Below are 23,072 nucleotides of genomic sequence, written 5' to 3'. Positions count from 1 at the left end.
AGAGAGAGAGAGAGAGAGAGAGAGAGAGAGAGAGAGAGAGAGAATTAAAAGGGCAGACGTTTCAGCATTTATGAAATAATAGAAGGCTCTGCACCATTTAAGGGAGAAAGGAAAAGGAACTTCACAGAATGCCAGAGCCAGTAGACGTGCATTGGGTGTAGTGACAGGGTTGTAACACAATGACATGGACCACCTCATTGTCATGAATCACACAAGCCAAAACTGAATATACTGGATTCTTAAATGGGATATGAGTATGGCAATTAGGACTACTGTTCAGTGAAGGATAAGCAGTAACATGGACAGCTGGATTGAATGGTCAGTTTCTTTGCTGTAATTTCTATGTAATTCAGTGATCAGTATATCAATTTTCTTATGCAATTGCATGAGTTTCCTAGCATACCTTATTCACTAAGTTACAGTTTATTGAAATAAATTTGATGTCATTCATATTGTACCGAAGGCAAAAATTGTTAAATTTTTTCTACTGATTTCTATTTGATCTGATGATTATTTTTTTCGTGAGTATAATACAATGTTTTTAATTAACCTTGTTTTTAATCAAGACTACTACCGCCTTGCTCAGTTAGGAAATGCACTGCTTGAACTGAGCTATTGCGAGTAGGAACGATTCAATTCTGATTTAGTTTGAACTACCTAAATTATCTTTGCAGGATCTTTGTTAAGGATGCCACAAATTGTTATCTTTGGGTAAATGCAGTGAAAATTAGCCAGGCTTTCACTCTTCATTTCAAAATTTGCATGCAGTGGTGACACAGAGGGAGCGTGCCGTGTCCATTACCCGGAAGTCACTGGATCAAACCAGCCTCTACTATTTACATTCTCAAACACTGAAAAACAGTATTTACTGCGCGGATGGTTATATCTCAGTTTGCTCGTGTGGCGCAGTGATTGCGCAAGTCTTGATTCAAGTCCCACCCACACCAGAAATGTCTCCCAATAAGTTGATTCGAAGTGAGCCTTGTGGTGCAGTGGTTGTGTCCTTATCTCAGGACCAGAAGGACTGGGTTCAAACCCCACTTGGTCCAGAGTTGCATCATAGCCAAACTTCCCTCAAAACTGTACTCCAAGGGTCCATGACTGGCGTACTGCAGCCATTCGTAGCACTGACCCCAGTCGCATATGGACCACAGAGGTCTGCGCAGAAGAAAAAAAATTAGTCAGAACATTGGTCATAATTCTTTATTCCTCCCTCCTCCATCTACACAGACCTCTTAAGTCCATACGCGACAGCAACCTTTGGAACCGGAAGTCAATGCTGTGATCCACATCAGCATGCCAATCGCATATTCGGAATGTCAGAGCAGCTGTGCATACAGCTTGGAGGAGAACATTGTAATCAACCTATTCATGTGTTGTGACCAAACATCCATCACTTCTCACTAAGAGAGACTCCTGCTAGAAATTCTTGAGTGAATGCCTAACTTGACTGTGATGTTCTCAATAAACAACCTGACACTTTCCTAAATTTACACGTTGAATAGCCTGTTATTATACCAGAGATATTCTTATTGGATAGAAGTGACTGATCTTGGAGTCCAATGAGCGACAGTCCATGCACATGCTCTGACTTTGATAAGCTCAGCATTCTGTTGTTTCTCCACTCCACATGGACGCCAGCCAGCAATATAGACACAATTCTGTGTTTTCTACATTCACTGAATACTCCAACTGTGCTTAATTGAAATTCCAAATGCAGATTTTAGACTACTGTATGAAGTTCTTTCTTTGATTGATTTCCAATCAATTGAAATTCAAATGGAGAACCTGATCCTCAGGTTTTCTATCTCAATTAATTGTTCATTTCTAGGCCTTAAGATACATCAACTATTTTATAACAAAAACAAACTAATTCAGAACACAAATATTTGTTTTGCCAGGTATGTTGTTCAGAACAGTCAACTTTATATTGAGTATTGTGACCTCACGAGAAAGGAGCTCTATCCAAGAAGGATTAGCCAATAAAATATGAAAGCTCAGATCAATAAGCATTAATAAGAAAAAAGTGCAAGCAACCATGAACGTTGCTCTTGGTCAACAGCATTCCCCACCCTACCACTACTGACCACAAAACATTAGCTAAAGTTTCACGTTGATCCCAGGCTTCCAGTAGCAGGAGATGCTTGGACACAATCTCTAATGGCGCTATAGCCACTTTCCCCTTTCTTTGGCATCTCGTATGAGGATAAACTTCTTAGAGTTAAGAGATAAAACACTATCTGAAAGAATGATAAAACCAGATTCCATAGGAACTTCTAAAAGATAACTGGACATATACATGAAGATGACTAATTTTCAGAGATAAGTTGATCAAATAGAATTTAAGACTAACTTAGACAGAAAAGGCTACATGGGCACTTTTCTTCTGCAAGGTTCGGATTTTACTGTTAGCTATACCTTAAGAATAGATTTTAAGAAAGTGGCAGGCCAGATGGACCTCATGGCTTCTCCATTATTCAGTAAGATAATGATTGATCCCCTCTGCTTGCGCTCTACTTTCCCTCCTCAATTTCTTAGTGTCCAAAAAGGTCTTAACCTCAGGCCTGGACATATTCAATGCCCTAGTTTCATAGTCCTCTGGGTTAGATATATCCAAGAATCATAACCCTCAGTGAAGAAATTTCTTATCTCTGCTGAAATGGCAGATCCCTTATTCTATGACCACACCCAAATTCCAGGCTCTCCAGCGACAGCAAATAATCTCTTAACAAGGTTTTTGACTTGCTTGCCAAACTGGCTTGTTCTTGTTCAGACATTTCATTACCATGCTAAGTGACATCATCAGTGGAGCCTCCGATGAAGCGATGTTATTTTACTCCGCTTAGAATTTATACTGTCCGGTCCGTTATGGTGAGTACTGTCATTTCCAGTTTTGATCTGTATGGATTTATATATGAGGTGCAATTCTATATGTTTGTTGATTGAAGCATGGGTGGAGAACCATGCCTCTAGGAATTCCTGTATGTGTCTATGTTTGGCTTGGGCTATGGTTACTTTGTCCCTGTAAAACTGATGGCCTTCACTGTCTGAACGGGCCGCAACATGCAGAACGAATGTGGTTTACAAAATACCACGCAACGACAGCTACAAACATTACATTGGACAGGCAGGAAGGAAACCAGCCATCAGAATACACAAACATCAGCTAGCAGCAAAACAGCACAATGAACTCTCCTTAATATCGGTAAGCTCAGACAATGAAGGCCATCAGTTTATTCGATTTGAAATTCTGTACGAAGAACCTTTACTGCACTACCTCTATCAATTCTCACTGTTACTTCATAGAACTTAATATGGTTAGTCATATATGATTTGTGTTTGACAAAGCAACATTGGCTGATTTTGTTAACATGTGTTTCACCAAATGAGAATTAATTTGTCCTCAATGATAGTCTTTCCCAGCATCAACATTAAATTCATTGACCTGTAGTTTCTATTCTTAGCTCTTTTGTTATCCCCCCTTTCGTTGAGCAAGTTGGTAATACTTTAAAAGGAAAAATGACTTCCATTTATATAGTCCCTTTCAGGTCCACCAGTTGCCCAAAGTGAATATATGGATTTTGAAGTTGCCATTGCCACAACGTAGGAAATAACTCAGGTATTTACAGACTGGACTTCATTAATCCCTTTTCCAGCATTCGGCCCATAGCCCTGGACATTATAGCAACGTAATTGAGTATCTAAATACTGCTTAAATGTTTCAATGAGTTTCTGACTCAACCACCTTTTCAAGCAGCGAGTTCTGGACTCCCAATATGGTCTAGGTTTAAAAAAAAATTCTCAACTCCCCTCTTAGCTTCTCTATCATGTTATTAAATCTATGCCCACCCCCAGGTTATTGATCTCACTACTGGATAAAATGCTTGCCTATCCACTTTATCTATGATCTTCAATCTTATACACCTCTACCAGGTCCTCACTCAACTTATGCTGCTCTACTGAAGACAACCCCAGCCTATACAATCTTTCTTCATATCTCAAACCCTCCGGTGCAGGCAGCATTCTGGGAAAGCTCAATCCTCTTTGACAATCACATCCTTCCTATAATATTGTATCCAGTTTTGGCCTAACTAGTGTTTTATAAACTTCTTATTCAGTTCCAGCATAATCTCCTGCTCTGGGAGGCATTTCATAAAGTACCACATTAAAGGTTATTGCAGAAATTAAAAGCTCATGGTGTAGGAGGTAACATGTTGGCAGATGTGACTAACAGGCAGCTGAGAGAGTAGGAACAAATGGGTCTTTTTCAGGCTTGCAGGCTGTCAGAATTGGTATACCACAGGGGTTGGTGCTAGGGCCTGAACTCTTTACAGTTTAAATAAAACAGCTTATGAGGACATTAAAGTTATGTTTGCTTATTTTGCTGTTGAGAGAAAGATATGTAGAAAAGTGAGTTGTGAAGTGTATGTAAGGAGCCTACAAAGGGATGAGCATGGTGGCTCAGCGATTAGCACTACTGCCTCACAGCACAAGGGATGCAGGTTCAATTCCATTATTGGGCAACTGCCCGTGTGGAGTTTGCACACTCTGCCCATGACTGTGTGGGTTTCCTCCCATGGTACAAAACTGTGACTATGCTAAATCGCCCATAGTGTCCAGGGGTATGCAGGCTGAGTGGATTAGCCACAGGAATTGCAGGTTTACGAGGGCGAGTCTGGGTGGGATTCTCTTCAGAGGATCAGTGCAGACTCGATGGGCTGAGTGGCCTGCTGTAGGAATTTTATGATTCTATACAAAGGGATATAGCTAATTTAAGTGACTAGGCAAAAATCTGGCAAATGGAGTATAATGTGGGAAAAAGGGCAAGTGCTCACTTTGGCAGAAAGAAAGAATAATAAGGATTTATCTAAAATGGTGAGAGAGTTTGCAGTACACAAAAGATGCAGAGAGATCTGGGAGCCCTAGTGCATGAATCAGAGGTTTAGTATGTAGGTACAGGATGTAGTCAAGAAAGCTTACAGAACGTAGTAAGCAAGGACATACAGATCATAGGGTGAAAACATACTTGGAGCCATATAACATACAGTGCACAGGGCCTGCGTGAGGTAAGATCAACATTAACTTCAAATAATGCTGATCTTGCTAGAGTCCATTCATCTGTCTAATAACGGCCAGGAAGAAGCTGTTCCTGAACCTGCTGGTGTGTGTTCAAGCTTCTGTATCTTCTGCCGGACAAGTAATTACAGGACAGCATTACTGGGGTCCAATGGGTCTTTGATGATGTTAGCAGCCTTTCCATAGCAACAAGCCATGTAAATGGAGGCCATGGATGGAAACTTGGCCTCCATGATGATATGGGCTGTGCACACAACCTTATATAGTTTCTTACAATCCAGGTCAGAGCAGTTGCCGTACCAGACAGTTATACACCCAGACACTGATTTCAATGGTGCTTCTGTAAAAGTTGGTGAAGGTCCTTAAGGGCATGCCAAAATTTCCTGAGCCACCTGAGGCAGAAGAGGTGTTGTTGTGCCTTGTTGATGATTACATCTACATGGGAAGTCTAGGACAAGCTGTCGGTTATCATCACTCCTAGAAACTTGACGCGCCCCAGCTCTGCTCTGTTGATATGGATGGGGGCATATTCTCTTCCTTTCTTTCTGAAAGGTTAATGATTAGTTCTTTAGTTTTACCAACATTGAGAGAGAGGTTGTTCTCACTGCCCCACGTCACTAAACCCTCTATCTCCTTTCTATACGCCAACTTGTTGTTGTTAGATATCCATCTTATCAGTGGTGCCATCAGCAAACTTGTAGATGGTGTTCATTCGGAATTCGGTAACACAGTCATGGGTGAACAGTATGGGGCTGAGGATGCATCCCTGGGGGTTCAAGTGTTGACTGTTATCGTGGAGGAGGTGCAGTTGTCTATCTTCACTGACTGCGATCTGTATCAGAAAGCAGAGGATCTAATTGTAGAGGGCAGAGCCAAGACCAAGGTCTTCAGTTTTGAGATCAATCTGGAGGGATAATGGTGTCGAAGGCAGAGCTGTAGTCGATGAGCATGAGTCTGACATAGGTGTCCTCGTTGTCCAGCTGTACCATGAGCGAGTGCAGGTCTAGGAAAATGGCATCCGCTGTGACCTGTTGCATCAGTAGGCAAATTGTAGGGGATCGAGGCAGGCTGTGAGACTAGAGATGACGTGGGCCATGACCAGCCTCTTGAAGCACTTCATGATTGTGGAGGTCAGAGCCACTGGGCAGTAGTCATTAAGCACATGCACCGTGCCTTTTTTTTTTTGGTACTGTGACGATGGTGCTCTTCTTGAAGCAGATGGCGACTTCGGCTTGCAAGAGGAAGAGGTTGAAGATGTCAGTAATTACCTCCGCGAGTTGATCTGCACAGGATCTAAGTGCTCATCTGGGCCCGTTGCTTTCCTCGAGTTGACTTCCAGGAAGACTGATCTGACTTCTGCAGCAGTGACAGTGGGCACAGGTGCACCTGGGGCTGTCGGGGCAGGTGACACCACACCACTGGCACTGAAAGTTTTGAGCACAAAGTCCTGTGAAACCCCAGCGCAAATAGATGTCCAGTCACAGACATTCTACCACCTGCCTCTCATCTAATTTTTGGTCCAACATGCTACTTTGCCTTTAGATCCCATGGAGTTACTTTCTTGACTGTCGGTCATGAGGAATCTTCTGGAGTTCTAGGCCATGTCAAATGGATTACCCTCATCAACCCTGGTTACCTAGTCAAAAAATTCCTTCAAATGTGTTAAAATTGACCTTCCCTTATATACCCAATACCTCATAGAACATAAAACAGTACAGCACATGAACAGATCTTCTGGTCTATGCCCAAGGGGGAGAACCCACAGGTTCCAGAACAAGTGGAAAGAGTCTAGGAGCTAGGCACATTTTGATCCTGCACCATTTGCAAGGTTGTAGCTTTCATATGGTTGACTTGCTTGTTCAAGACGGTCTCTCCTACCCAAACTTTATATGTCACAGGACCTGACCTCACATCAACCATGCCTCTGACCCATGCAGGGCCATTTCTGTGGTCCCTGCACCAAACTTCATCCCCTGAAGCAAACAGTCATCTTTCACTTGGCAGAGTCTGACGTTCTGCACTGGCGTTCCCGATTCCATTTCGCCCTCTCCTCCAGGTCCAGGAAGATCAGATTTAACCTTGTGCAGAGTCTTCTTCCCATTCACAACTCTGCTAAAGCCTTCCTAGAGTTGCATGAAGGGTGGCCCAATAATCAAAAACAGGAACCAGGACAGTTCAGTATCTAGTGAGGCTGTGGACTGTTTCTTTAAGCCTGCCTTCAAAGTTTGGACTGCTCCTTCTGCCAGACCATTGAACGATGGATGGTATGGAGCTGTCCTATGATGAATATCATTCTATTTTAGGAAATGCTCAAATTCCCCGATAGTAAATGATGGCCTGCTTTTTGTGACCAAAACATCCAGAAGTCCATGTATTGCAAAAGATACGTGCATTTTTTATATCGTTGTTCCCATGTTTAATCAACAAACTCTACGCACATTCAGCCATTTTTAGTAGGTGTCCACAATGAGAACATTGAGCCCACAAAAGGACCTGCATAGCCGATGTGTAACAGAGTCATGCCCATGAATGTGTGACCAGAAAATTTAAAACCATTACAAACTCTTCCAGTGGCCAGTGGGAGGCAGCTCAACGATCCATATTTGCTTCTTGGTCTCCCAGATGGTGATCCGACTTGAAATTATATGCACTTAGTATTAAGAGTCCACCACTGATTTCAGCCTGAAGCTATGGACAGCAATGTCTTGCCCTCTTTAGAAGTCACACCACACCAGGTTATAGTCCAACAGGTTTATTTCCATAGTAGTTCTCCAGCCAAAGTAAAGACCTAAGCTCTGGAACAGACGCGGGAGGCAGGGCACCTTTGTTGCCCTTACTTTATCTTCTAATGGGTGAGAGCTGGTCTTGTCGACTCTATACCCCAAGTAGGTCACTTGGGGTGCCTGGAACACACAGTCTAAGGGGTATGCCTGCTTTGGAGAAATGTCTAAGCTCCTTATTGGTCTTCCCTGTTATTAACACGTCATCTAGGTAAATGGTGACCTGGATAGACCTTGTCTGCTGGAAAATTGCACAGGCTGATGATATCCCAAATGGCAGTCTCATTTATTGGTACAAACCCTTATGGGTATTAATTGCAGCCTACTTCTGGGAACCCTCATCTAACCGCAACTGCAAGTACACATGGCTCAGCTTCTTGAAGGACAGTCTTCCTGCCAGCTGTACGTGTAAATCCTCCATATGACGGACTGGGTATTTATCCAGCTGTGAAAAGCTGTTCGTTTTTACCCCATAAAACGCAAACCAACCTGTCAGGCTTCACAACTGGTGCTACCCATTCTGCAACATGGGCCGGTTTAATATTTCCTTCACTTTCCAGCTTTCTGTCTCTACTTTTGCAAATGGCACTGGGCAGGACCTGCAAGATCATGGAAAGAGAGCAGAACCAGAGTTGTACCCTTAATCTGTACAAGGTTCCCCCACGTAGGCTCGCAGTCTAGCCGAGGTCTCGCGCAAACTTGAGGGTTGAAGTCCAGAGTGAATTTTGTTAAAGACGGGTTCTGTGATCACCGAAATGGTTGCACCAGTATCGATCTCCATTAGAACTGGCTGTCCATTTAATCAAACATTTATTTTGATTGGTTCTGATTTGGATGTTGCTAAGCAATTTAACTGTTTCAAACTACATGTAGGTGGATTTTCTAGGGTGGTATCCAAGCATGCACAGCCTATGAGTTCTCTGACTCCATTTAAGTCTAGTAGAACTCTTGCTGTTGATCTACATACCAGTAGCAACTACAATGGCTTGCCAGCCCTGATCCTCGAGCAAGTTTTAACCGTTTGGCCAAGGCTTGGCCTAGATTTAGGGTTTTGCTGTGGACTGACCTACAGTACCTCAGTTCAGAATATGTCCTGAGTGACGCAAAGCAATTGCCTTCACTCAAATAGTGTTCCAAGCTCAGTCCGACTGGTGAGGGTGTTCACTTTCATCAGAATAGCCTGTAACTCCACTTGCCACATTTTCCAATAATAAAGCCAGTTGCAGAGTCTGTTTGAAGGCCAGTTGGGCTTCAGCTAGTCTGCACTTTTGCATGGTTACATCATTAATCCTACATACCAAATGGTCTGTCAGCATTTCATTAAGGGTTAAACCAAAGTCACATGCCTCTGCCAGTCATCTTTACCTGGTCAAAATCCCAATCAGATTCCCCAGTTCTTGAACTGCCGAGCAAAATCGATAGCATCTCAGAATTAGAAGTGGCTTGGAATCATAACATCCCTTAACTAAATCCATCAACTGGAAGATTTTAATATCTAGTTCCTCAGGGAAAGTTAAACTCCTAATAACCGTAAAAGCAGTGGGTCCACAAGCTGTGTGGAGGATTACTCATTGCTTCTTATCTGCCCAGAAGAAATAACGCTTTCGTTCCACATACTGGGCCCAGTCTTTGATGGCATGATCAAATGAGTCAAGCTTGCCAAACAAAGGCATGATGTCAGAAATGCTTACCCCAACTCAAAGACAACTGTTGTAAGCAAATTTCTTCAAGGGCATACTTTTCTCTCATTGCCACTGAAATAACTCTACATGGGCCAGTATCCCATCACCAAGTCACCCTTCACACGTGAAGGATGCTTTGACACGATCCAGCTCTCAAGTGAACAGAACCTCCGACACTCCTGTTTATAATCTGTCAGCCAGGATTCCCTGATTGGAGCAGATTAACAGCCCAATCAGGGAACTCATTCAATGTGGTCCACTGGCTGACCTTGTTACAGTTACTATGATGCAAAATAGAACTGGAAAAGAGTTTTTGAAACCCTTTTACTACTAACACTAAATCAGTTTTCCCAGCGCTCATTTTTTATAACAATTTTATTTATAATTAACCAATCTTATTTGGTCATTGGATAATTCTCTCACCGAATTCTATCCTTGCTGGAGTTTCCACAATAGTCTTGAATTGATGAATCTGCCTGGATTAATCTACTAAATAAAAACTGAAAAAAAAACTGCGGATGCTGTAAATCAGGAACAAGAACAGAGTTCTGGAAAAGCTCAGCAGGTCTGGCAGCATCGGTGAAGAAAAAAAAAATCAGAGTTAACATTTCCGGTCCAGTGACCCTTCCATGTTGTTGTTCTTGTTAATCTACTACTAGCCTGATTCATTGGAGTAGCTCCCAAGGGATGATGGGAATTACCATTGTTTGATCAATAATGCAAACTGCGCTTATAGTCCGATTCCTTCCCAGAGATGAAGTAGTTGAAGCACTCAATCACTTCTGCAGCTGAACCCTGCTAACTCAATATGGATGACCAAGGATTAACCTACCAGCTGTGCACCCCCCCATTATATAATTAAACTTGCTGAGCAATCTGTTCTAAGTCATATGATTTAGGTTATTCCTGCTCATAGCATATATAACTAACCCCTTGCTGCGTAAAAGTGAATTTGAGAATATAGTTCAGTAATTTTATATACACCTCCTGTGGTTTTGTCATTGTTCCTCCCTTTACCTCAATAATACACTTAAATTTGATGAATTTTTGTTAATTGTCTGCATGAAACACTAAAACTGAAGTTATACTATGACACTGGAGTCAACCTGACCAGAACGAAACAAAAACTAAAACTAAAGTTTTTTTTTTAAAAACCAAATAATCAACCTGTTTGGACACGCTCTGACTCAACATCTTGAGATGAGACTTTAACCTGAACCAGAAATAAGGCCACTACCACTGTGCCACAACAGCCCTTAAGGCTTTACAACGTTAACCAGCATACATTGGCTGCTTACGATTATGGGCTTAAGCTATTGATCTACTTAGTATTTGTATGATTATAATGACAATTAACTATTTAAATAAATTGTGCTGAGAAAATGTCAGACTTCATAATCATAAGAACATAAGAACTAGGAGCAGGAGTAGGCCGTCTGGCCCTTCGAGACTGCTCCGCCATTCAATAAGACCATGGCTGATCCTTTCATGGACTCAGATCCACTTACCCGCGTTCTCACCGTATCCCGTAATTCCTTTATTGTTCAAAAAAAATCTACTTTTTTTTAAAAAACATTTACTGAAGTAGCGTCAACTACTTCACTGGTCAAGGAATTCCATAGATTAACAACCCTCTGGGTGAAGAAATTCCTTCTCAATTCAGTCCTAAATCTGCTCCCTCTAATCTAGAGGCTATGCCCTCTTGTCCTAGCTTCACCTGCCAGTGGAAACATCCTCTATTTCTATCTTATCTATTCCCTTCATAATTTTATATGTTTCTATAAGATCCCCCTTCAATCTTCTGAATTCCAATGAATATAATCCCAATCTACTCAGTCTCTCCTCATAAGCCAACCCCCTCAACTCTGGAATCAACCTAGTGAACCTCCTTTGCACCCCCTCCAGTGCCAGTACATCCTTTCTCAAGTAAGGAGACCAAAACTGCACAAGTAAGGAGACCAAAACTGCACACGGTACTCCAGGTGTGGCCTCACCAGCACCTTGTACAGCTGCAACATAACCTCTGTTTTTTTTATTTCAATCCCTTTAGCAACGAAGGACAAAATTCCATTTGCCTTCCTAATTACTTGTTGTACTTGCAGACCTACCTTCTGCGATTCATGCACGAGGACACCCAGGTCCCTCTGCATAGCAGCATGCTGCAACTTTTTACCATTCAAGTAATAATCCTTTTTACTATTACTCCTACCAAAATGTATGACTTCACATTTATTTACATTGTATTCCATCTGCCAGACCTTTGCCCACTCACTCAATGTATCTATGCTCCTCTGCAAAGTTTCACAGTCCTCTGCACACTTTGCTCTGCCACTCATCTTAGTGCCATCTGCAAACTTTGACACCCTACATGTGGTCCCCAACTCCAAATCATCTATATAAATTGTAAATAATTACGGTCCCAACACCGATCCCTGAAGCACACCACTAGTCACTGACTGCCAGCTAGAATAGCACTCATTTATCCCCACTCTTTGCTTCCTGTTAGTCAACCAATCCCCTATCCAGGCTAATACTTTACCCTTAGTGCCATGCATCCTTAATTTTATGCAGTAGCCTCTTGTGCGGCACCTTGTCAAAGGCCTTTTGGAAGTCTAGGTACACCACATCCACTGGGTCCCCATTGTCCACCTCGCTCGTAATGTCTTCATAGAATTCCAAAAGATTTGTCAAGCATGACCTGCCCTTCATGAACCCATGCTGCGTCTGCCCAACGGGACAATTTCTATCAAGATGCCTTGCTATTTCTTCCTTGATAATAGACTCAAGCATCTTCCCCACTACAGAGGTTAAGCTAACCGGTCTATAATTCCCCATCTTTTGTCTACTTCCCTTTTTAAACAGTGGCGTCACATTTGCTGTTTTCCAATCTGCTGGGACTGCCCCAGAGTCCAGCGAATTTTGGAAAAATTACCGCCAGTGCACCTGCTATTTCTCCCGCCATCTCTTTTAGTACCCTGGGATGCATTCCATAAGGGCCAGGAGACTTATCAATCCTTAGCTCCATTAGCTTGCCCAACACTACTTCTTCCATAATAATGATTGTTTCCAGGTCCTCACCTACCTTCGTCTCTTTGTCAATTACTGGCATGTTATTAGTGTCCTCCACTGTGAAGACCGATACAAAATACTTGTTCAATACCTTGGCCATTTCATCATATCCCATAACTAAATTCCCCTTCTCATGCTCTAAAGGGCCAACGTTTACTTTAGCCACTCTTTTTCGTTTTATATATTTATAGAAACTTTTCCTATCTGTCTTTATATTCTGTGCTAGTTTTTTCTCATGTTCTATCTTACTTTTCTTTATAGCTCTTTTTGTGGCTTTCTGTTGACCTTTAAAGTTTTCCCAATCTTCTAATTTCATGCTGTTTTTGGCCACTTTGTATGCCTTCTCTTTCAATTTGATAGCCTCCCTTATTTCTTTAGACACCCATGGCAGATTACCCCTTTTCTTACAGTCCTTCCTTTTCATTGGAATATACTTTTGCTGAGCACTTTGAAGGATTGCTTTGAAAGTCCTCCACTGCTCGTCAACTGTCCCACCATAAAATCTTTGTTTCCAGTTTACTTTAGCCAAGTCCTCCCTCATTCTATTGTAGTTCCCTTTGTTCAAGCACAGGACCCTGGTATTGGATTTTACCTTCACACACTCCATCTGTATTCTAAATTCAACCATACTGTGATCACTCCTTCCAAGAGGATCCCTAACTATGAGGTCATTAATTATTCCTGTCTCATTACACAGGACCAGATCTAGGATAGCTTGCTCCCGCGTTGGTTCCATTACATACTGTTCAAGAAAACTATCACGGATACACTCAACGAACTCCTTCTCAAGGCTACCCTGACCGAGCTGGTTCGACCAATCTACATGTAGGTTAAAATCCCCCATGATAATTGCCGTACCATTTTTACAGGCAACAGTTATTTCTTTGTTTATTGCCCGCCCCAATGTGATGTTATTATTTGGTGGCCTATAAACTACGCCTATCAGTGACTTTTTCCTCTTAGAATTTCTAATTTCCACCCAAATGGATTCAACCTCATTCTCCATAGAACCTATATCATCTCTCAGCACCGCCCTGATGGCGTCCTTGAATATCAGAGCTACACCACCTCCCTTACCTTCCTGTCTGTCCTTCCGAATAGTCTGGTACCCTTTAATATTTAACTCCCAGTTGTGACCATCCTGTAACCATGTCTCCGTAATGGCTACCAAATCATATTCATTCGCGATGATTTGTGCCAGTAACTCATCAACCTTGTTACGAATGCTACGAGCATTCAGGTAAAGTGCCTTTATGCTAGCTTTCAATACACTGACAAACTCCTTGATAAATTCTCCAGTATACAAATAAAGTTGGCTGCCAAGCTGCCTTTACTATCTAATCCAACTATATTTTAAAATACACGTGTCATTTAACTGGTTAACCACCAGGTTAAAAATTCAGCCAAGACATCACATACATGAGTAAAACCGACCCCAAACCAAAGGAGTCATGAGGATGGAAAAAGGAGATACTGAGAGTGCTGGAAATCAGAAAAAGCAACACAAAATACTAGAAATACTCAATCAGGGCCAAAAGTATAAGAGGAAGTTGGTTTCAAGGATGTCCTATAGGAGAAATAGAAAAACAGAGGCCAAAATTGTAGGAATTTTCAAAAAGGAAGAGTGGACAAAATGTATAAAAATTCTATAGGCTCTTTGGCCTTGCGAGCATTCTTTCGTTCCATCCTTCTGTTCTGGTTTTGAGCTGAAGTTATTGACTGATTGGAATATAGTCCCATGGATGCTCACTATTTTCCACTAATACCCAACATTGCTCATGTGAATGCTGAGTGATTTTCAGCAAACTACTCAATCATGCCGGGCATCACAATATCACAACTGAGACTATTTTCGTTTTATCCTGACTTGCATGAGAGGACATCTATAGTTAATCACTAACTGTACCAACTGTTTCTGTAGCTTAGATTCAAAAATTCTGTTAAGACTAGGGTTGAACCTGGACTTCTCCTGGTCTACAGTCAAATTGCAGACTGCTGTTGCTTTCAACCTACATAAACAGTACACTGCTCATACTTACCTGTTATGTTTCATGCCTGGAATTTACAATATCAATGGTTGGTTAACTGAACTAAGGAGAAAGTATGACAGAGATTAAATAAATGGCAAATTAAACCTGATCAAACCAAGTCACGTTTTCAAAGCAAACAGTTTGCTCAAAGTATCTTAGAACCATAGTGTTCTATAATTGCTTTATTTTATTCTAAAGTACTCATCAAAAAAATTAAAGAACAAAAATTGATTGAGTCAATTGTTGGCAGAAATTGCTTGGCATTTTCACACAATCACACACATCCATCCCCCAACCCTCTGACACACTCATGCCAGTGATTCAGAATATACTGAAAGTAAGATCTCAGTAAGTTTCATACAGATCCATAGCACCACAGAAATCACTCCAAAATATCAATTAAAATATAATACTTAAGACAAAAAAAAGTATAATTAGTGCAAACATATTGAACAATTTTTTGACAACATTTTGCAGAGACTGTCCATGGTACTCGTCACATCTATAATGTATTATAGAAATTCTGCTCACAGCAAAAGGGTTGGATTACCTTTAATCTAATTTCCATTTAAAGCATGACATGCAATGTTAAGTAAGTGACTACCTCCTACGCTTTCCAGTGCGCCTTTGATATGGAAATCTGAAGTTGAAGTGCATATTCAATGAAGAATTTCTCTTTCAATAATAACTTGGGACACAGGACTAACTGCCTCTTTTAAGGGGAAAAATATCAGATGTCTTGGTTTTTCTGATCAAGGTATATGGGAATAATGAAGCTATTAAGCAATTTCTATACCTTTAAATTGAACTTTACAATTCTAGTTCAAAGACAGTAGACAGTCTTATGCCATTCTGCTCAATGCATTCTCTTTACATCACTCTATACTGTAGTCTCTCCAGTGTAGAATGATTAGGAACAAATCATTCCTGGATTTTAGATTTTTCTGGATTGTAGAATTGTATTAGGATGCCTAACCACAAGTATGAGAGTCAGAAAATGCTGTAGATATAATTTGCGTGAAATATAAAACATCATAACTTATTTAAATACTGTATCATCCATTTCTGAAGTTCTGGACTAAAAATTACATTGCTAAGGAAATACTTGAGTCTTCTCAGAAACAAAAAATCCAGACAACTGGTACTTCCAAATAGTAGATTTCCAGATAATTTAGTTTATTTAAATAATTTATTATTTTAGGATTCTGTAGGAGGGCACATTTTCTTATTTTCCTTCCTGGAATTACACCCAAGTTCTGTCATTTGCACCCGAGTGAATTATAAAAAAAAAAGGTGTATGAATAATACTTTGGGATCGCCGCTGTACAATTTTTCCTGTCTATAGGGAGTGTTGCCTATTATTCTTTACTGATTACAGGGGCAGGACTAAGGTCAGGACTGAATAGGAAATCTTAAACATATTCAGCTGCTGCACATGACTTGTACAATTTAAGAATCAAACCAACAGAACAATATATAAATTGAATTAGCAAGAAACTGAGACAAACTATAATATAGGGCACTTACTGAAGCTTTGCTTATAGAAAATCTAAAATCTAATTGGCATTTCTTCTCACAGCCATAGTAACTCAAAACCCACAACCTCGGGACTGCATCCATGCTGGGTTTTGCGGTGAGGCAGTTTAGACTGGCTCAGGTCTGGTCAAGGATTGCTCCAATCACTCCGTGTGCAGGAAGACAGGTACACTAGTCGGCACATAAGTTTGTCAACGCAGCACCTAGTCTGATAAGCCAGGAAACTATTTTTATCATCTAATAATAGTGAAAATACATGCATGGCAGCTTAAAAACAAAAATGTCCAGGCATCACCGGTTCTTGGATTGCCAAATTTGAGACACTGTGCTTGCATTTAATAATATGCCTTCCAATGTTGGGAAAAAAGAATGAACAATAGAAGTTTCCTATTGACAATTCAGGATTTTTGTGTTAAAAATGAAATTAATCATTTCATTAACCATTGCTGATGATAAATTCAAAATTTAAACTAGGAATTTTATTTTGATCATTTGAATTATGAACAGACTGTACCATAAGTGTTTAAAATGCAACTAAAATAGTAAAGTTTTATTTTCAAGCCATCTGGCATTTTGGATTTCAAACAGAAATATTATAACATTAACTAATCTGAACATTAATGCAACATTCAAAAAATTGTAAGTAATTTCTGTTTTAAAATGTGTGTCATTAAAATTTCAGGAAACAATTCTACAACATTACATTTTAAGGACATAATGTAGCACAGTACCTTACAACCCTCACATGCATGTACACCATAATGAAAGCCTGAAGCCTTATCACCACATATTCGGCATTCCACATTCACTCCAGAGGTGGTGGCCTCCTCATTGCTAACTTTGGATTGCACAACAAACGGGCTTGCAATTTCCATTACATCTGAAAACAAAAATGCATTAATTACAAAAAGAATCATTTCAAATACTTGACAAAAGTTACATGTTTTACACCATGCAGTTCAACATAAATCACAACTAATTTTTAATTCAGTTTTCAGTTATTTCCCTTTTCTCTTGCAGGTACATATCAGAGTAAGTGGAAAGCAAACAGCTTTTGGGCTGAAGGTTGAGAGAAGTAACATGTGGTTTAAATTTGGGATTGTTGAATAGTTTAGGGAAACATACACATTTAAAAACCTCACTAATTATTAATTGGACTGAATTCTTAAACCACTGGGCTTTAGTTTTAAACTATGCTGTTTTCTAAAACTGTCACAAGAGAAATAGGGAACACAAAAATTCACAGATCAACATGTCACTTGAAACACAGGAACAGGTGTAGCCCAAATGGCAACTTGAGCTTATTCTATCAATGTGATCATGGCTGATCTATAATCTAACTCCAGATATGTGCCATTTACTTATAATCCTTTAATATCTTCAGTAAACTTTTGTTATCCAACCTCCAATTTTAAATTTACAACTAATCTAAGATTAATTATTTTGCTGTCCAAACCTGAACACTGAAGTAGAAAGATGTTGACTATCAGTGCAACGACTACTTAATGTATACTTAACGCCAATTTTAGTCAGAAGTTGCTAAGTAATGCCAGTTTTTGATTTGTTTAGGCAACTCAACTGTACAGGTTGTGAAGCTATTATCTCGTTATTTGGTTTGATTAATAATTCAAACAACCAACAATTTGGTTATTTTTTCTTCTACAAGATCCCGCTCCACTTCAAAGGATAAAAACGATTAAATTGGTGGAGTTATACAAAAATCATCTAAACTCCAGATTTTGCGGACTTATGCAGAACAGTTACTTAAGTTGTATACACCCTTGGATCCTTCTGTATTGTTTATCACAAAAATAGAAAAAAAACACAATAAGGAAAACGAAAAAACTTTTATCACCTTATTTCAGAATTAATTATTACCAGGCCATGTAAAAACAACAGGTTTAGCTGTCTTCTTGGCTCCAGCAATAATTTTATCTCAATATTGCAGAATTGTCCAATTAGCTATTATTCTCATATTAGCTTAATCAGTGAGATTCAAAGTTATCCAATCATTGAGAACATCACAGGCGAGCCCAATCTAATTTTTTTATATATAGAATCCCCACAGAGTGGAAACAGGTCATTCGGCCTAGCAAATACACACCAACCATCCAAAAAGCATTCCACATTGACGCATGCCCCTACCCTTTCCCTGTAACCTTGCATTTCCCATGGCTAACACAGCTAAACTACACAACCCTGAACACTGAGTAATTTAGCATGGCCAATCCACCTAACTTGCACACCTTTGGACAATGGGAGGAAACCTGAGCACCCGGCAGAAACCCATGCTGACGTGGGGAGAATGTGCAAATCTTCACTCAACATCTACACATGCAAAATCCCAATAAGGGAAACTCTAGCTGATTTTCCTCTTCAAAAAAAAGTGTTGTGGCAATTATGGATGAAGTTAGCAATTATAGATGAAGTTAGTTAACTGAACCAAAACCAGAAACTGAACTTAGGCCATTTTTGGGTATTTACAGCATTAGATTGGAGACTTGACATTGATCCATTAGGACACTACCAATTGGAATTTTTCAAGCTGCCTGCTACCACCTTTGCCCATTTCCGTACATGTCATTATACAACAATATTGTGCTCTATTTTGACTTACTAGTTGCAAGTTTCAAGGTTCATTAATGTCATCAGATTAGATTAAAAAAAGTTTACATTTGAATCCAAGTTCCAAAAGCACCATGACTCAGAACCATGAAATCCTTTTGGAATTAATATTCAAAATGTTGATAATCACAACATATTTTGTTGGATCCCTTTCAACAGGAAATCACAAATAAAAGTTACAGAAGAATTTTTGTAAAGTTAGTGAATAAATTTAATATACTTCCATTATTTTAACATACCACGTAGGTGGATAGACACATCAATAAAACCCCAGTAAAATGCCATATTTCAAGGAGAAGCAGAACCAAAAGATCACATATTCCAAACTAGTTACAAGGAAACTGTACTTTATTCAGCCTTATCTATACAATTTAAGTATCTCCTCAGGCATTCAGATAAAAAAAAGTAAAATGAGATTTACTGGCTAAAGTTGTTTTTAGCTAAAGCACTATTGGTAAATGATACAATAGCTACATTAAAGAAATAGCATCCAAGAGTATTTATTACCTTTTTGACTACTGGAAGCTACTTCAGTATCTGGTCCCAGAGCTTCATATTCTGTAGTCTTTGAATCCACCCATTCATCCCCCTCCTCTTTAGAATCTGATGATGCATCCTGTAGCTTTTCCATGACCTATTACCCACTTCCTCAGCAATCTGACTCTTGAGTCATATCTTTGACGTGTGCATTGTTGGCACAAATGCAAATTGGTCAAAGCCCCAATAAAAGACATTCATAGACCTGTTGAAATATAAAAACATTATTTTAGAACCTTTCCCTACAACAAATAAAAAGGTCACTGAATCTTGATTTCAGCAATCAACTGATCCTTCAAAACAAGTTTATTTTTGTACCTTAGTTTGAATCTGTGATAAAAATTATATATTTCTACCAGTATTTACATTCCAGGTAAGTTAAATTACACACAAGTGCCTATGTATTATTTTAATTAAAATAAAAGGTTCATACTGTGACTTCAGCACAAAACATGGTAAAATGCTGACGAGATGTTCTCACAGTAATCTATCATACAGGTTGAGGAAGCTATAAAGGCTGAACATGTCATGACTGTACAAAGATACTAAGAACTGCAGATGCTGGAGTCAGACAACGCAGTGTTGAGCTGGAGGAACACAGCAGGCCATGCAGCATTAGGGGAGCAGGAAAGTTGATGTTTCAGGTCAGGACCCTTCTTCAGAAATGGGGAGGGGGAAGGGAGCTGGGAAATAGAGAGGGGAGGGGTGGGGCTGGGGCTGGGGAAGGTGGGTGGAATGGTGATATGAGAGTGCAGGCAGGGAATGGTGGGGATTGGTCAGTGGGATGGGTGGGGTGGATAGGTGGGAGAGAAGATGGACAGGTCGTGTCAGGTCAAGGAGGCAGAGATAAGAGGGAGGGTTAGACATGAAATGAGGCCGGGGTGGGAACATTTTAAAACAGGTGAATTCCATATTTAGACCATCGGGCTGTAGGCTCTGAGGCGGAATATGAAGTGTGCCCTACATCGAACAGACCAAGCGTGGACTTGGGAGACCGTTTTGCACAGCATCTGCCTTCCGGTCGCTAACCATTTTAACTCCCTCTTCCAGGGTGAGATGTCCATCCTGGGTCTCCTCCAGCGTCACAATGACACCACCTGCAAACCGGAGGAGCAACTTCTTATATTCTGCCTCGGGAGCCGACAGCCCGATGGCCTAAACATGGAAATTCACCAGTTTTAAAATCTCCCCACCCCGGCCTCATCTCATGTCCAACTTTGACACGAAACGTCAACTTTTCTGCTCCTCGAATGCTGCCTGGCCTGTGTTCCTCCACCTCACGATTGTGTACATGGCTTTTGTTTTTAAAAAAAGGCCTCTAAACAGCTGAAAACAAGTAACATACATTTGTTAAAAGGTTACAACACAAGTTTCCTTCAAAATGTTCATACCTACATCAGTTCATGATCAGTCAATCACAGTTTTTTTTGCAATGACTAACACCCATATTTTTGTCTCAGCAACTTCACCGTCAAACAGTTAAAATTATTGCGCATTGTCCGACTTGGCGCAGACAGACAGTCAAAAAAAAGTTGAAAATAAGGAAAAGTGAAATTTTCTACAGTACTTCCTGCAGATGGCATGGAAATGTGTCATCCAAACACTTCTGTATTTTTAAAACGTGCGAGTGGAAGATTTAAGACACAAAACAAATTCAAAACAGTTTTTTGTTAGAGGTTGACAGCACGTTTTACTTGGGACAAACCCAACGTTTGACATACAATTTTGGGAGCAAAATCAAAAGTTAACACAAGATAGATTTGGGAAGAATTTCCTCATTCCACTTCTCAAAACACTGAATCCTTATTGATGCCAACCATGGATCAGCTCACCTTTGAGTCAAAAGATTGTGGGCTCAACTCAAGTACAAAATAAGACTGAAATGTCAGGTCAGTATTCAGAGAGAGTTGCACTGTTATGATTTTAGCTGATGGTAATACAGTACAAATTATGTCCTAGAATAAGACCTGGGTTGGTAGAACACAAGATTTATCCTTTTCTTAAATTTATCAGAGGTCATTCATTGGCAGCGTCTTTTGAATTAGCTTGGGTGTATTTTTACCAAAAAAAACTTTATTACGAAACAAAGCAAGCTACACCACATTATTCTGCACTACTGGAAGAAACCTTAGAAATTCAGAAATATCAGAAACATTGACTGTAAACTTACTGATGGGGTAAAAAGGATCAGACACCAAACCTCTGAAAATTCACCCCGATCTCCACGCTAAAGCTCCTCGCCAACCAGCACAGCTGTAATTAATTTCTTTGTCATCAAATTCACTCAATGCTATTTTCTTCAATTAATGTCTCTCTCTGATACCTTTAAGCAAGCTAATTCAGTTCACTATTACATCTTAATGTGTCTTGCTTAAGTGCACGTACTCCTCTCAGACTCTCTACAGTTTTCTGCTTCTGGAGTCTTCTTTGAAGTAATTTCTCCCCAGTCCTGCCATGACTATTTTGGAGACTGCTACCAATAGCAGCTCTGGTGTCATAGACATCTTTCAATTCCTCCCACTTCCTACAGACAAAGGGGGTGGCCATGGGTACCCGCATGGGCCCAAGCTATGCCCGCCTCTTTGTAGGTTACCTGGAACAATCCCTCTTCCATACCTACACTGGCCCTAAACCCCACCTCTTCCTCCGTTACATTGATGACTGTATCGGCGCCACCTCGTGCTCCCACGAGGAGCTCGAATAGTTCATCCACTTCACCAATACCTTCCACCCCAACCTTAAGTTCACCTGGACCATCTCTAATACCTCTGTCTCCATCTCTGGCAACCACCTAGAAACCGATATCCATCTCAAGCCCACTGACTCCCACAGCAACCGAGAATACACCTCCTCCCACCCACCTTTCTGCAAAAATGCCATCCCCTATTCCTTCGCTTCCGCCGCATCTGCTCCCAGGATGAGGCATTCCACTCCTGTACATCTCAGATGTCCACATTTTTAAAAGGACCGCAACTTCCCCCCCTCAGTGGTCAAGAACGCCCTCCACCGTGTCTCCCGCATCTCATCCCTCACACGCTGTCCCCGCAATAACAACCAAAACAGAATCCCCTTAGTCTTCACGTACCATCCCACCAACCTCCGGATCCAACGCATCATCCTCCGACACTTCCGCCATCTGCAATCCGACCTCACCACCAATGACATTTTTCCCTCCCCACCCTTATCTGCTTTCTGGAGGGACCACTCTCTCCGTGACTCCCTTGTCCACTCCACGCTCCCCTCCAGCCCCACCTCACCCGGCACTTTTCCCTGCAACCGCAGGAAATGCTACACCTCCCCCCTCAACCCCATCCCAGGCCCCAAGAAGACTTTTCACATCAAGCAGATGTTCACCTGCACATGTGCCAATGTGGTATACTGCATCCGCTGTTCCCGTTGTGGCCTCCTCTACATCGGGGAAACCAAGCGGAGGCTTGGGGACCGCTTTGCAGAACACCTACATTCGGTTCGCACTAATCAACTGCACCTCCCAGTCGCGAACCATTTCAACTCCCCCTCCCGTTCCGCAGACGACATGTCCATCCTGGGCCTCCTGCAGTGCCACAACGATGCCACCCGAAGGTTGCAGGAACAGCAACTCATATTCCGCTTGGGAACCCTGCAGCCCAGTGGTATCAATGTGGACTTCACAAGCTTCAAAATCTCCCCTCCCCCTACCACATCCCAAAACCAGCCCAGCTTGTCCCCGCCTCCCTAACCTGTCCTTTCTCCCACCT

At 41.0% G+C, this 23,072-nt stretch overlaps 1 protein-coding gene across 1 annotated transcript in view; it reads right to left on the bottom strand.

The window, feature by feature from the left end:
* ppardb (peroxisome proliferator-activated receptor delta b) overlaps positions 1–19,536 on the bottom strand; it is a 50,502-nt gene extending 30,966 nt beyond the window's left edge. The window contains exons 1-2 of the mRNA XM_048611833.1: positions 19,306–19,536; positions 16,905–17,053 (exon numbers count right to left, since the gene is read on the bottom strand). Coding sequence (XP_048467790.1) covers positions 16,905–17,053; positions 19,306–19,429 — 273 coding nt within the window. The 5' untranslated portion in view covers positions 19,430–19,536. The remainder of the gene's footprint in view (positions 1–16,904; positions 17,054–19,305) is intronic.
* Between the last annotated feature and the right edge of the window lie 3,536 nt (positions 19,537–23,072).

Source organism: Rhincodon typus, chromosome 25 (assembly GCF_021869965.1).
Source record: "Rhincodon typus isolate 14 chromosome 25, sRhiTyp1.1, whole genome shotgun sequence".
NCBI lineage: Eukaryota > Metazoa > Chordata > Chondrichthyes > Orectolobiformes > Rhincodontidae > Rhincodon > Rhincodon typus.
This window is presented reverse-complemented; position numbering and strand designations above follow the sequence as displayed.